The sequence below is a fragment of the Lates calcarifer genome, linkage group LG7_1 (genome assembly GCF_001640805.2).
Source record: "Lates calcarifer isolate ASB-BC8 linkage group LG7_1, TLL_Latcal_v3, whole genome shotgun sequence".
Classification (NCBI taxonomy): Eukaryota; Metazoa; Chordata; class Actinopteri; family Centropomidae; genus Lates; species Lates calcarifer.
This window is the reverse complement of record NC_066839.1, coordinates 5,172,605-5,185,329: the sequence shown is the minus strand read 5'-3', so window position 1 is coordinate 5,185,329 and position 12,725 is coordinate 5,172,605. Positions and strand designations below refer to the sequence as shown.

The window sequence follows — 12,725 nt, the reverse complement described above, 5'->3', positions numbered from 1 at the left end:
CTATTAGCAGGAAGAGGTGCTCTCAGCCTCTGCATCGGGCTCTGAACACCTCAGTATAATTGTTGTCATTTTCCCTGAGCTGCAGACAGCAGCAGTGCTGCCATGTTGCTGCTCCTCCTGCACAGGGATCAGACGAGATAACTGTGGAATACTTTCAAGTGAGGCAATAAAAGGGGGGGGATCTTTCAGGGAGTAATTGCACATGGTCGTCTGCTCTTCCCTTTAGAAATCCAGTTAAGAAGATGAAATAACGCAAGAGCAAGTGGTTGTTTTTGTATTAGGAGGGAGTATTGCGTAATCCTGCAGGAGGATGAAGCTCTGATGCCTCCTGTTGGTCGTCAGCGCAAATAAATTAGAGTAGAGGAGGGAGAAACTCATGCAGCGGTGAAGATTTGGAGTTAGGTTTGTAGTGCATGAGCTCAAAAATACAAAAATATTATAAAATAGCAACAAACCTAGTGTGGTGCTTTAAAAAAAAAACAAGAAAATCTATTTAGAATACAGGAAATAAAGGAGTATCAGCCATGTTAAGAACAGTAATAAAAACTGTAAAATAAAAAGTATATCCCAGTAATTTGAAATGTATTCAGTGTTAAAATTCCTTTCTCCACATTTCCAGGTAAACAAAGTGCTGCGAAACCACAACATCAAGCCTCACTGGATGTTCGCTCTGGACAACATCATCCGCAAAGCTGTGCAGACCGCCATCACCATCCTGGTGCCAGGTATCAACGTCAGCGTCTCTGAAAACTTTATCATTCGTCCGTCACTCAGGGCAGCACCAGCCTGTTGCTTGTTTTCTCCGATCAGGAGTCCAAAACTCAAAGATATTCAGTTTAAAATGATATAAAACAAAGAAAAGCAGCAAATCCTCACGTTTTAGAAGATAAACTCAGAGATTTTAACTTCAGAAATAACTGAAACTGTTGATTAATCATCAAAATTGGTCTAAAATTTCTGTTGATTGACTAATAAATGTTTATTTTTTCTGTTTAAAATATACATATTTGTCTGGAATCAGATCTTAATGCAGCAAAACCAATATATAATCACTCAAAGTGCATCATCCGTCCCATTGATCACCGTTAAATCTCTGTGTTCAGAGCTGAGGCCTCACTTCAGTCTGGCCTCAGAGAGCGACCCGGCCGACCAGGAGGACGTGGACGACGACACGGAGCCAGAGAGAAACTCCGCCCACCAGAGCCGAGCGCCTCCCGTCGCCACTCACGACGACACCGTGGCCACGTCGGGCGTCAGCACGCTCAGCTCCACCGTCTCACACGAGTCCCACAACGCACAGCGCTCCGTGAGCATGGAGCTGGGCAGGATGAAGCTGGAGACCAACAGGTGGACTCAGATACATGAACCAGACGTGGATGTGGTATTAATTATCGATTTGTGATGGTAAATGTCGTGTTTCCTCCGACCTGTTTGACCTCCAGGCTGCTGGAACAGCTGCTGGAGAAGGAGAGGGAGTATCAGGCCATCCTGCAACAAGTGCTGGAGGAGAGGGAGCAGGAGATCAGACTACTGAGGCTGCGATCTGAGCCCGCAGGTCTGTGCTTTGATTTCACTTCCACACCGACTGTCAGTAATACCAACACCACCTCTGCTACATTTACATTCAAACACCTGCTTCACAAACAGCTGTGACTCAGTGAGAAGATTCCACTTTGCATTCATCAGACAATCTGGAATAAATAAAATGAAATATCCAACATTCACTACGGTTGCATCAGACTTTTTTTTTTGCCTGGAGCTCAGTAAATAATTTATACAAGTCGTGACATGAGCAGAGCGTCTCTGTCGCCTGCTGGAGGTGAAAACTGTACAACTTCTAATTCCAATTTTCTGATCTGGTCTGAGATTCCAGGAAGGCAGAGGCGATCTAATGCATCCTGACTCGCTGATTTATTAAAGCTCAAACCTCGGCTGCAAACATTTTACAGCATCTTTCAAATTATTTTTACACGTGCGACATGACGTCGTCTGATGTAGATTTTTTTGACACAAGCTTTTTTTGTTGAGAGTCATGATAAACTTGTGTACAGTATTTTACACAACAGTGAATTTTAAACAGCAAATTTTACTGGAAATTAAATTTTTATTATAAATTATAACTATATTTAAATTCACAAACTTAAGAAAACGATAAACTTGAATTATGAAAAATTCTTTGCGGAAACTCTTTTAGGAAAGGAAACCGGGGCATTCAGATTACTGAAGGTTAAACACATATATACAGTTAAATTAAAAATCAGTGTATTTTACACAAAATGCTGATTTTGATTCATCTATGATTTATTTATCATTGTTCTTGTGTTTAAGGTTTCATGCTCTTTCATTTATCTTCTGTGTAAGGGAAGGTTTAAATGTAAAACTGGACCATGATCTATTTTTCCTCTCACTGGATACAAACACATTTTGCTTCTTTATTCTTGGACGTTATTTGAAAATACATTATTAATAAAGACATTGCTGGAGGGGAAAAATGAAGCCTGTGAAATATTTATCGCTGCAATTTACTGTGATGTAAGTTTGTATTGCACATCTGCCAACATACAGTGTGTATTTTACTTTATTTATTATTTATAAAGCCGCATCATTACACTGTGTATACAGAGTACTATACTGGTCAGGCTCTAAGAAATGATTACTGCTTTAATTTGCATGGCAAAACAAAAATGTTAGTAGTTAGCTGTGATGATGCAGTAAACAGTTTTTCTTTGTGCAAATGTTGGTTGAATCTTCTCTCCATTTTCTCTGGCAGACGTCCCCACGTCGCCGCCGGAGGGACAGACGAGTCAGGCTGCAGAGAGACACGAAGACTCTGAGCTGACCAGCTGGCTGAGGCTTTACGGTGCTGACCAGGACGCCATAGAGAAAGTGAGTCCCCGGTGGGAGAGAGACAGAACCAGATTATACACCAGATTTACCCTCAATCGAAACTTTATCCTCTTTTCATCCGCTCTGTTTCTTCAGATACTGAATGAGGAGTACACGTTGAACGACATCCTCCATGATGTGACGAGAGACGACCTCAAGAGTTTAAGACTGAGGTAGACTGGTTAAAGTTTCACCTCTGTTTCCAGTATTTAGTCACAAAAACACATGAAGACACTTATCATCTGTAGCAGAAACACAGAGGTCTGTATGATGGTAGAGACTGATGGTCGACCATCTCCACTGTATGTGCAGGATTAGTTCAGTTCAGTTCTCCCTTTAGCTTCCCCCCAGTGGTAGTTTCAAGAATTTACTAATCAGCCACAACATTAAAACCACCTGGACCCAGGATCTTTGGGGGTGTTCCTTGAGACTTTTCTGAGCAGGGTCTGTGGTGGTGGGTCACACCACTGGAGAGGTGTGATTGGATGGTGTCAGAGTAACATCCAGATGAATGTCAGGGTTTAACAAGATGATCAGTGTTATTCACCTCACCTGTCAGTGGTTTTAATGTTGTGGCTGATCAGTGGATGTTCTCCACAGCACCCACAGCTCTTAAAGCCTTAAAATCCACTGACTTCAAAAAGAAAAAGTAATAAAAAGGATATTTTCTCCTGCCTGTTGCAGCAGTAACGTTAGTTACATGCTGCTGCATGTGGTTCAGAGCTGAACAAGTGACACTGGTGCAACACTGGGTCACAAGCACAAGAAGCTCCTCAGTCATTTTTTATGGAGACCTCACTACAGTTAGCTACAATAACTAGAAAGCTCACTGGCATGGGCTGGTGTGAGATTCTGACAGTATCCTACACAGTTACATCTCTAAAATGAGTTATTTTGACAAGATAAGAAATTGAACACATTCTATTTTATGTAACACAACACAGAATATTTGACATTGTGAACATGTATGTTAAAATGGGTTTAGCATAGGTGATAGCAAGACGTGATATCAGCAAGATTTAATTATAATACTGAAGTAAAAGTACTAATTTCACAGAAAATTTGTACTTCTCTGCTCTTCTCTGTAACATTAGAGGGGAAACCAGCTGATGTTCGCTAGTTAATCGTTATCTGCCGCAGTAGCAAGCCTATAGTATTAATTTCACTGATGTTAAACATGCTAACTTTCGTAGCTGTTGCATACGATGGCTTCATCTTGAATTTGGCATCAGGTTTGCCGTCTGTCTTCTTTCTGTGCCCGAAATAAAGCAAAATGTGTTAGAAATGTTATAAAGGAGAACTGTAGACAGGGTTTTTTTAGTTCCTGTGTGTTATAGGACTTTCAGTATGATACAAACTGCATCATATTGTCGGTTGTGTGTCGTAATCTAACACAGTCTTGTCTCTGTTTTCTGTCTGTCAGAGGTGGGATCCTGTGTAAACTATGGAAGGCCATCACAGACTACAGGCAGAAGCCAACCTGAGGCCTTAAAGTGGCGACGACCGCTCGAAAGAAGCCAGGACCTTTTGTCCCAACAACTCAGTATTCTCCTCTTTACCTCAGTATTTATAAGAGCAAGACTTTTAGGAGAAGAACCTGTGAGCAGCTTTCCACTCATACAAAAGAAAAAAAGAAACTCCTTGACCAACCGGTGTCGTCGTCGTATTTTCTAATTTTGACACAAGGATTTTGGATATGAGGTCATTCTGCTGAGAAAAGTGCCACTAGTTTTGTTACGCCTGATGGACTCAATGCCGCTTTTTGTTACAGGTGCGTTAAAAAAATAAAAAATAAATGAGAATTCATGGGGGGAAAAATCTTAGCGTTAAAAACCTTGAAAACTGTCAAAACAATTTTCTCCTGTCTTTACAAGAGGTAACGTTTACAAAACTGGAGACTGACCGTTTTCTAACACAAGCCTGAGATACAAAATACTACATTCAAAAATCATCTGTACTAATATTTTTATCATAGGCATCTTATCACTACTTTATTTAAATAGATTTTTAATTTAATTGTTATGGTAATCTGAAGGATTTCAGTGCATGCCCTGGTTTTTTTGTTTTATTTTTTATTTTATCTGTACTGAGACTTATTTAAATATGTTTTTTTTCTTCCACATTTCCTTTTATAAAACAAATCTACGTTTTTACTTTTCAGAAACATGTAAATATTGTGTCATAAAATTATATGTGAATGACATTTATGTACTTTAAAGATATATTGATAAACTTAGTTAAATCTCCATGTGGATTGGACCGAGTCTATAATGAACACGTGAAAAATAAATTGGATATTATTGTATTTTCTAGTGTCACGAATCATAGGAGATAATATTCAGTTAATAATTGATATTACATCGGATCATTTGCTCTGTTTTTATTGTTGTACACTGACAGAATTGTGTTTATCTTGCTTGTGTAGATATGATCATTCAATCACGTGTGTTGTAATGAAAATATGAAATGCAAATTTGACATGGAAGAGCCTTGACTTTTTTTTTTTTTTTTTAATTTTAAAAACATGATGTCAGAAACAGGGGGAGGGAGGGGGACTAATCATGAACAGTGTGTCCATTTTGTTTCATATCTGAAATCAAGATTTTTGTGTCATATTGTTAAATAAAACTTTTCATCTTGAAACTGTGAAAGAAGTGTGTTAGAAATCTTCTGTCACACATGTGAAGAGGATGATGTTTGCAGGAAATCTAATCAAGCTGCAGGTCTGTTTGCTACTTTTATTTGCAAAATCTACATCAAAGCTAGTGAAAAAATGTTACTCATTCTTAATTTCCTTTGTCTGTTGCATAAGAGACAAACACTAGTAGGCAGGAGAGAGAAAAAGGGCTATAGGTGTGCTTTTTTAGATCGTCACACATAACAAGGGGTGTCATGGGAACTACAATTACACGTTCATTTTAACAATATTTTGATTGTAAAGTGAGAAGAATGCAAAAAGTATAAATATACAACATTAAGATACACTGAGACACAATAAACTTAATTAAATCTCTTCAAATACCTCCTGAAGCAGACTGAAAGTGCACCAAATTCTTATTATCAATAAGTTTAACAGTCTCGGTGTAATTCTAAATTTAGTAAGGGTGAGATATAGAAAGATTAAGATTTTTGGTTCTTGTTTTCACAATATAAAACGATATTTTTGGCCTACAAAATAATTTAATACTGTTGTAAATACGAATTCTTATTAAAATGTCAACAGTGTCCTCTCCCGTTTAACAAAAATCCAATTTTCTAAGGTGTGAGGGTCTGTGTGTTGTATGTTATCAACGGTTTTACAAGCTACAGGTGCGCTGCTTCCTGCCTGCCATATTTGTCTATCGCGGTGACGTCAGCGAGCATCCAAACGCTCTGGTCTCGCGGCCGTCTCCCCCCCCTCACCATGACAACGGCACATTCTAGCATCGTCACAGGACGAGCCGTTACCTCCTCCGCTCAGGATACAGATGTACAGACGATTATTATGTAAAAATATGGTGTTTTATGGAGGTTTAATGGAGGTTTTTTAATGTAGGAAGGCTGTTTTTAGCTGCTTAGGACCCTCATGCGTCGGAGACCAGCCGGAGGCAGAGGGAGACGCCGTTTAGCTCCGTGAACAACATGGCTCTGCTTCAGCATCCCCGGCTACTGCTCGCCTCCTGTGTGGTGCTGTTGTCCGCGGTCCGACCCACCGACGCTCGGTCCTCTCCGATATCCGACCTCAAATCTAAAATATCAGGGGTGGAGGAGCTCCTGGAGGAGTTCCGCAAGCAGCTCCAGCAGGACCAGCCCTACAGGGCGACCGACGTGATTGACTCCTGCGTGGGCGACTTCGACGCCGTCGGGGAGCGTATCATCCGGGCCAGGGCCTCCATCGAGCAGGGGGCCACCTTCCTGCTAGCCCCGGAGAGGGTGTACACCTGGAAGGACTGCCTGCACGCCTGCTGCTCCCAGCCCCACTGCACCGTGGCGGTGGTCCAGGAGGACCCGAGGCAGCCCGGTGACAGCCTCAGCTGCTACCTGTTCAACTGCACCTACAGGAATAAAAATGTCTGCTCCTTCGCTCCGCAGCAGGGCTTACCACGTACAGCCGGGCTCCCAACACGACGCAGGGACACCTCCCTGTTTCATCCGGCGGCTCGGCCCGGAGGCCCGGGGAAGGGCTGCCTGATGAGGATGATGCACAAGGTAGGAGCTGATCACATCTTACACCCTGATATCATGAATAATAAACCATTAGTCCAAATTATTAATCATTATTCACACAAATGCCCTTGTGTATGTATGTTAAGGGTCTTTGTTCACCCGTGCAGCCAACAATCTGCTGCATGGTTCACTATTTAAAGCAGATTTAAGTAATGTTAAAGCATTAACCAGGTAAACATGCTGGCTAAACACTGATTGAACAATGATTCTGTAATTAAAACTTAACCTCTGCCCATAACATTGAAGTACAGCTGGGAAAGGAGATGTTTTTTTGCTTAATTAACGTACAGATTTACAGAAAAAAACATGGCATTTGTTTGTGAGGGAAAATTAATGAAGATGAACACCTCAGGGAAATGCTTACAGTAATATTGGTAGTGACTCATGCTGGTTACTGGAACCATACTTAATGATTCATTAGCATGTTCTTCTTCTCATTTAGTAAACAAAAAAGGTGATGACTTGTACTGTTGGACTTTGTTTTTGTAGGTTAATATACCTTTATTTATGGTGCCAGGCCATATGGGAAAGGTGTGTACAATAACAGGAATGAGGAGGGTGTGCTGTAGTATAATATCTCAGATTTATCCTTCCTTTGGTTTAAGGAATTTTTTATCATTAATCAGTTTGTTTGACTACTACAGTGTTTCAGTAATTTAATAGAGAATATATTAAGTTTTATATCAGCTTTCTAACAGTTCTGTACATCTCAGCATGTTGGGTTTAGCTGCTAGAAACTGCTGCTTATCCTGAGCAGGGTGGGTTAATGATTTGCCTTTTAGCTTGTGGTCATGCAAAATTAGATCAGGACACTGAGAGCGGCTGCAGCAGGTGTTTTTATGACAACAGTTATCGCCTCTATTTATTTACTAGTGATTTCCGTTGAGGCAAGCAAGAGCTGAAACAATTAGGACTGTAAATGGATTAAATGATTGAGAGAAAACTAACCGCCAGCTGTTTTGATAATCAAATAATCGTTTAAAGGAGTAAAAGTACCTTTACGTCCTCTTTACATCAGCTTCTCCAATGTGAATATTCTGTGTTTTATCTTGTTCTAAACAGAATATGTTTGTGTTTTAGATTATTAGTCAGACAAAACAAGACATCCCAGGATGCCGTGTTTGCCTTTTTTACATTTTAGCAGGCTTTTTCACAGTTTTCTGATGATTTAATGTCCAGTCTTTTAATCAAATCTATAGATATCTCTATTTTTAGTCATCTTCCTGCAGCACAGTAACAAGGACATCACACATGTCTTAACCCACTGTGAAATAAAACAAGAATTCCTGTGCAAGGCGACAAAAAAAGCAATAAATCCTCGCACATATATCCATGTAATCAGGGTTTTTGTGCTTGCAGAGGTGGATGAGCCTCCTCGCAGTGACGCTGGGCAGGACGTGGTGATCCAGCTGCCCACAGACTGGGCTGTTCTGGACGGCCGGGACAGTGTGGACGACCATGGGATCAGCCACTATGAATGGACCCTGGTTAAAGGGGACACGGCCATCAACATGAAGGTCAGTTCATGTGGGTACAGCTGCAGAGTGACCACCTCTGTTTATTCCACTTACTTGAATTCAAATTTAAATGTTTCCAAAAAAACTAAAACAAGAAGCAAAGAGGTTTCAGTCTTCTTTTGAGATCAGACGATTCAACATTTGCATTTGTCACTGGCTTCAGAGTCAAATTGCGTTTTGTTTGCATTAGTAAAGTCAACATGGTGGCTTGTGTCCAGAGCTCCATAATACCTCACTGTATCTACAGAGATAAAGAGTTTGCCCCAAGGACAGCAGCAGTGCTGGAGCCTGCCCCCTGTCCACAGGCTTTTAATATAAACACTCACACTTGAACAGAAAATAAATCCCAGTGAAAACACTTGACAGCACAGGCTGTGGATCACACAGAGTAACCGAGGCATTGTTTTGAGAAATATATGTAGAAGTTGAATTTTTAAATAGGGATGATTAGCAACATTTACATCCAGTTATTTTATCCAACAACAGTCTCTCAATTGATTGACTTTATCAACTTATTTTAATCCATATTTATAAGAGTCATTCTATAGTTATTTTATATTTATTGTGCATTTTATACTTTTATTAATCAGAAAGGATTCTGCCAGACGTGAACCAGAACCTAGAATAGAATAGATCTTTGTTGTCATTGTTTGAAAGACAATGTAAGACAATTTAGCAGCTCTTTAAACATGACATAATGAGGTAGTACATACAGAGGTAATAATACAAAAGGATGCACCCCAACCCCGAGGCTACCAGCATCTCCTTAAATTTATTCTTTTAGCGCATTGAAAACCACAGAGAAATTTACCTTTACCTCCATTTTGAATTGGCGTGGGAACAGATGTCTTGACAGCAGAGGTCTTAATTTGTGCAAACTGAAAATATGTTTTTCACAAGCCAGTAAAGTTTTAAAATGTAAAGAGCTGGAGCAGATTTTGTAGCTGACCGCTAAACTAAACTCTGCTCACGTTTAAGAAACTTCAGAGGCTTTCAGAGGTGTTTGTCTGCGCTCATGCACTTAATTCAAATCTGAAAGTAGAGCTGTTTTGTGTGTGTGTGTTGAAGGCGACTCATCCGGGCTTGTTGAAGATTAGCGGTCTCCAGGAGGGCGTCTACACCTTCCAGATGACGGTGACCGACACAGGCGGTCAGAAGAGCTCCGACAACGTCTCCGTCACCGTCCTGGCACCAAAACACCAAGCAGAAGGTGACATTAGCTCCTCGTCCTCCTCGAATCAAGGTGTTCCCGAAGCTGAGATGTGTAGTGATGCATTTGTGTGTCCACAGTGTGCACAGGTCACTGCTCAAACTACCAGTTCAAATGTGATGACGGCTGCTGTATTGACATCACCTACGCCTGTGATGGGAAGCAGCACTGTCCGGACCGCTCTGACGAAGACTTCTGCCCAAACTGTGAGAAACATTTCATTTCAGAAAATGGTTTAATGAGCAAGAGTGAAAACAATCAGACCTCTTCATAATTTGTCTGTTTTTCTTTAGTTGACGGCAGCAGGAAGTCAGTGACCCACCCCGTCGACCTGCCCAGCCCTCGTCAGCCTGTGGCCCAGACGGAGGAGGCCAAGGACGGCTCCGTGCCCAGGAAGACCGTGGAGAACGTCGCACCACCTCAGGACAGGACCAAGACCAATCCTCCAGAAAATCCCAGTCAACAGAAAGCTTCAGTCAGTCAAGGTGAGGCTTTCTTCACATTTTATTTCACATCTACCTGCAACAAGACACCTGAAAATGTAGATAAAGTGGTAACACATATTTGGATGGGAATCTTCCAGTTTTCAGGGTGTCCATCCGTCCCATTCCCAGCACCAGTTTACACTCTAATCTATAACTGGACTGGTTGGTTCTAGTTTACTTTAGCTGTACCTGTTCAAACATGCTCAACAATATGATGCTCCATCGCTGTGACATCAGTGCAGTATCCCTTTGTAAAGACGCAGAGATGGTTTTAGTGTGTTAGTCTGGACAAAGGAGCAGATGGAGCCCCTGTAGGAAGCCACTGAGTCATAGCACTGAGCTGAAAATGCTGGCAAAGCCACAGGGCCACTCTGCATTCCCTGGGAAAGCAGCTCTGTGCTGAATACTCTCTAACAATGCACCTCTGTCCCCTCCACCATCTGATCCCTGAATCACACCGAGACCAACCAAAAGGGCTTCTTCCTCCCCCCCTTTGCTATTTTACCAGAGGTATTACTTGGGTAAGGTTTATTCTCAGGAGTGTTTTCTTCATTTCACAAACGCCGCCGTGTCCTCACTGTTAAGACATCAGACAGAAAATACTGGGAACCACTGCTCTACACATAAAGCTTCCCTTCAAGGCTGTAAACTCAATGTCAGATAATAAATAAAACATGTTCATTATGTCTCTCTCTGTGTTCCTGCAGATCCATGTGCAGCAGCTCCAGTCGTAGGACCCTGTAAAGGAACCTTCCCACGCTGGTACTACGACCAAAACGCCGGAGAATGCAAACACTTCCTGTACGGAGGCTGCCAGGGCAACCATAACAACTTCCTCCAGGAGTCCGACTGTGTCAGTGAATGTATACAAAAAAGTGAGGATTCACTTCTTGTCCTTTTCTTTTTTTTAACCCTAATTGTGTGACTGCAACTATAAATGTAATGAATAACGGAAATATGTTTTTAGGTCCGGCTTTCAAACCAGCAACTGTGGCTCCTCCTGTCACCAAACAGACTGAGATAGGTCAGTTTATTCTATTTTTTAAAGTGAAAAAGACATATAAGTAGGGTTGGAAATGGGACAAATTTCCATATTTTCATTAATTCCCATATATTCATATTATTTCCCATTCAATTCCTGGAATTTTGCAGCCCTACATATCAGTAACATAGCAGTAACAGCTGTATTTGTACTTCTGTTACAGCTGCTCCTAAAGTCTCCCAGAAACAAGCAGAGAGCGACGTCCCCATCTCAAAACCATTCCCAGTGATGGGAGGACATCCAGTCCCAGAGTCAGGTAAGACTCTGTCTGACACTGTCTGGATCCAGCTCTTCTTCTTTTCATGGTTTATCTGTGCTAATCTGCTCCTCTTCCTCCTGCAGGTGCCATCCTCCCTCTGGCTCTCGGACTAATCATCACCGCCCTGCTGCTGCTCATGATCGGCTGCCGTCTCAGACTCGTTCGCCACAAGCTGAAGAAAGCCCGACCCCTCACCACGGAGGAGTCAGATTACCTCATCAACGGCATGTACCTGTAGCCAATCAACCAGGAGCCTGAGCCAGGACGTTTTTACACTTGCACTCTTGTTATTTCTCGTCTGATTTGTCCTCGTTTCAGGCTGGAAACGTCCCAACTCTCTGCTGTCATGAACGTTTCTCAACACCTGCACACTGAACCTCTCTGACTGGTAAATCTGCTGCTGATACACACTGCTGTCAAAACCAATGACACATAGTCAGACGCTTGCAAGTCCATACTTATGTTGTCTTAAGAAATTATGAAATATCAACATTCCTACTTCTTCTATACTCCCCCAATGACTTCTGGGATTCCTTTTGTCAAAATCATTTTCAGTCCTCAAATTGGTTACTTTGATATTTTTCATTTTCCTGATTAGTGCTGCATAAAAATATGTTGTATTTCTGCCACTGGATGGCACTGACGTACCATATTTATGCTGTAGAGTGAAACTGAAATGAAAACAGAAGTGTTAATATGTTGGAGTGCCTGCTGTTAAAGTGTCCCAGAATAAGAGAAAGCCATAGTAAATTCAAATTCTGTCATATTCCACTCCTGCCTGAGTCTGATGCATATTTTTCTTTATACCAAGCAAACATTTGTGGAGTATATAATTGTATTTACGCACATGTATTCCCTCCAAGTGCTGTCTTTCACATGAGATATTAAAGTTTATTATATATCAAAAAATTCTGGTGATATGTTGACAATTGATTTACAACTTTTACAGGTTTACAGAACTACGGTAGAGGATGGAGAGGTCATTACCTTTGTTTAAAGGAGATATGGACACCCTGAGAGGCAAGTGAGAAAACAATATTATTTTCTAAGCCTGGTCTAAATTGTTTTCTCTCAGGTTAAAAAAAAAAGTTTTTAGCAGAATAGTAGTGCAGCACAGGTA

The 12,725-nt window shown here is 41.3% G+C and overlaps 2 protein-coding genes across 2 annotated transcripts in view; both read left to right on the top strand.

Annotated features, from left to right (window-relative positions):
* Positions 1-5,540, top strand: part of map3k5 (mitogen-activated protein kinase kinase kinase 5) — a 65,137-nt gene extending 59,597 nt beyond the window's left edge. The window contains exons 25-30 of the mRNA XM_018685121.2: positions 620-725; positions 1,104-1,347; positions 1,443-1,555; positions 2,771-2,886; positions 2,983-3,059; positions 4,310-5,540. Coding sequence (XP_018540637.1) covers positions 620-725; positions 1,104-1,347; positions 1,443-1,555; positions 2,771-2,886; positions 2,983-3,059; positions 4,310-4,370 — 717 coding nt within the window. The 3' untranslated portion in view covers positions 4,371-5,540. The remainder of the gene's footprint in view (positions 1-619; positions 726-1,103; positions 1,348-1,442; positions 1,556-2,770; positions 2,887-2,982; positions 3,060-4,309) is intronic.
* Positions 5,541-5,975: 435 nt separating this feature from the next.
* Positions 5,976-12,514, top strand: lrp11 (low density lipoprotein receptor-related protein 11). The gene is given in 11 exon segments (XM_051071769.1): positions 5,976-6,961; positions 6,964-7,074; positions 8,452-8,609; positions 9,678-9,819; positions 9,900-10,025; positions 10,113-10,304; positions 11,012-11,179; positions 11,272-11,328; positions 11,510-11,602; positions 11,689-11,829; positions 11,924-12,514. Coding segments are annotated over 11 exon segments (1,674 nt in total). The 5' UTR covers positions 5,976-6,507; the 3' UTR covers positions 11,956-12,514.
* The last annotated feature ends 211 nt before the right edge of the window (positions 12,515-12,725 follow it).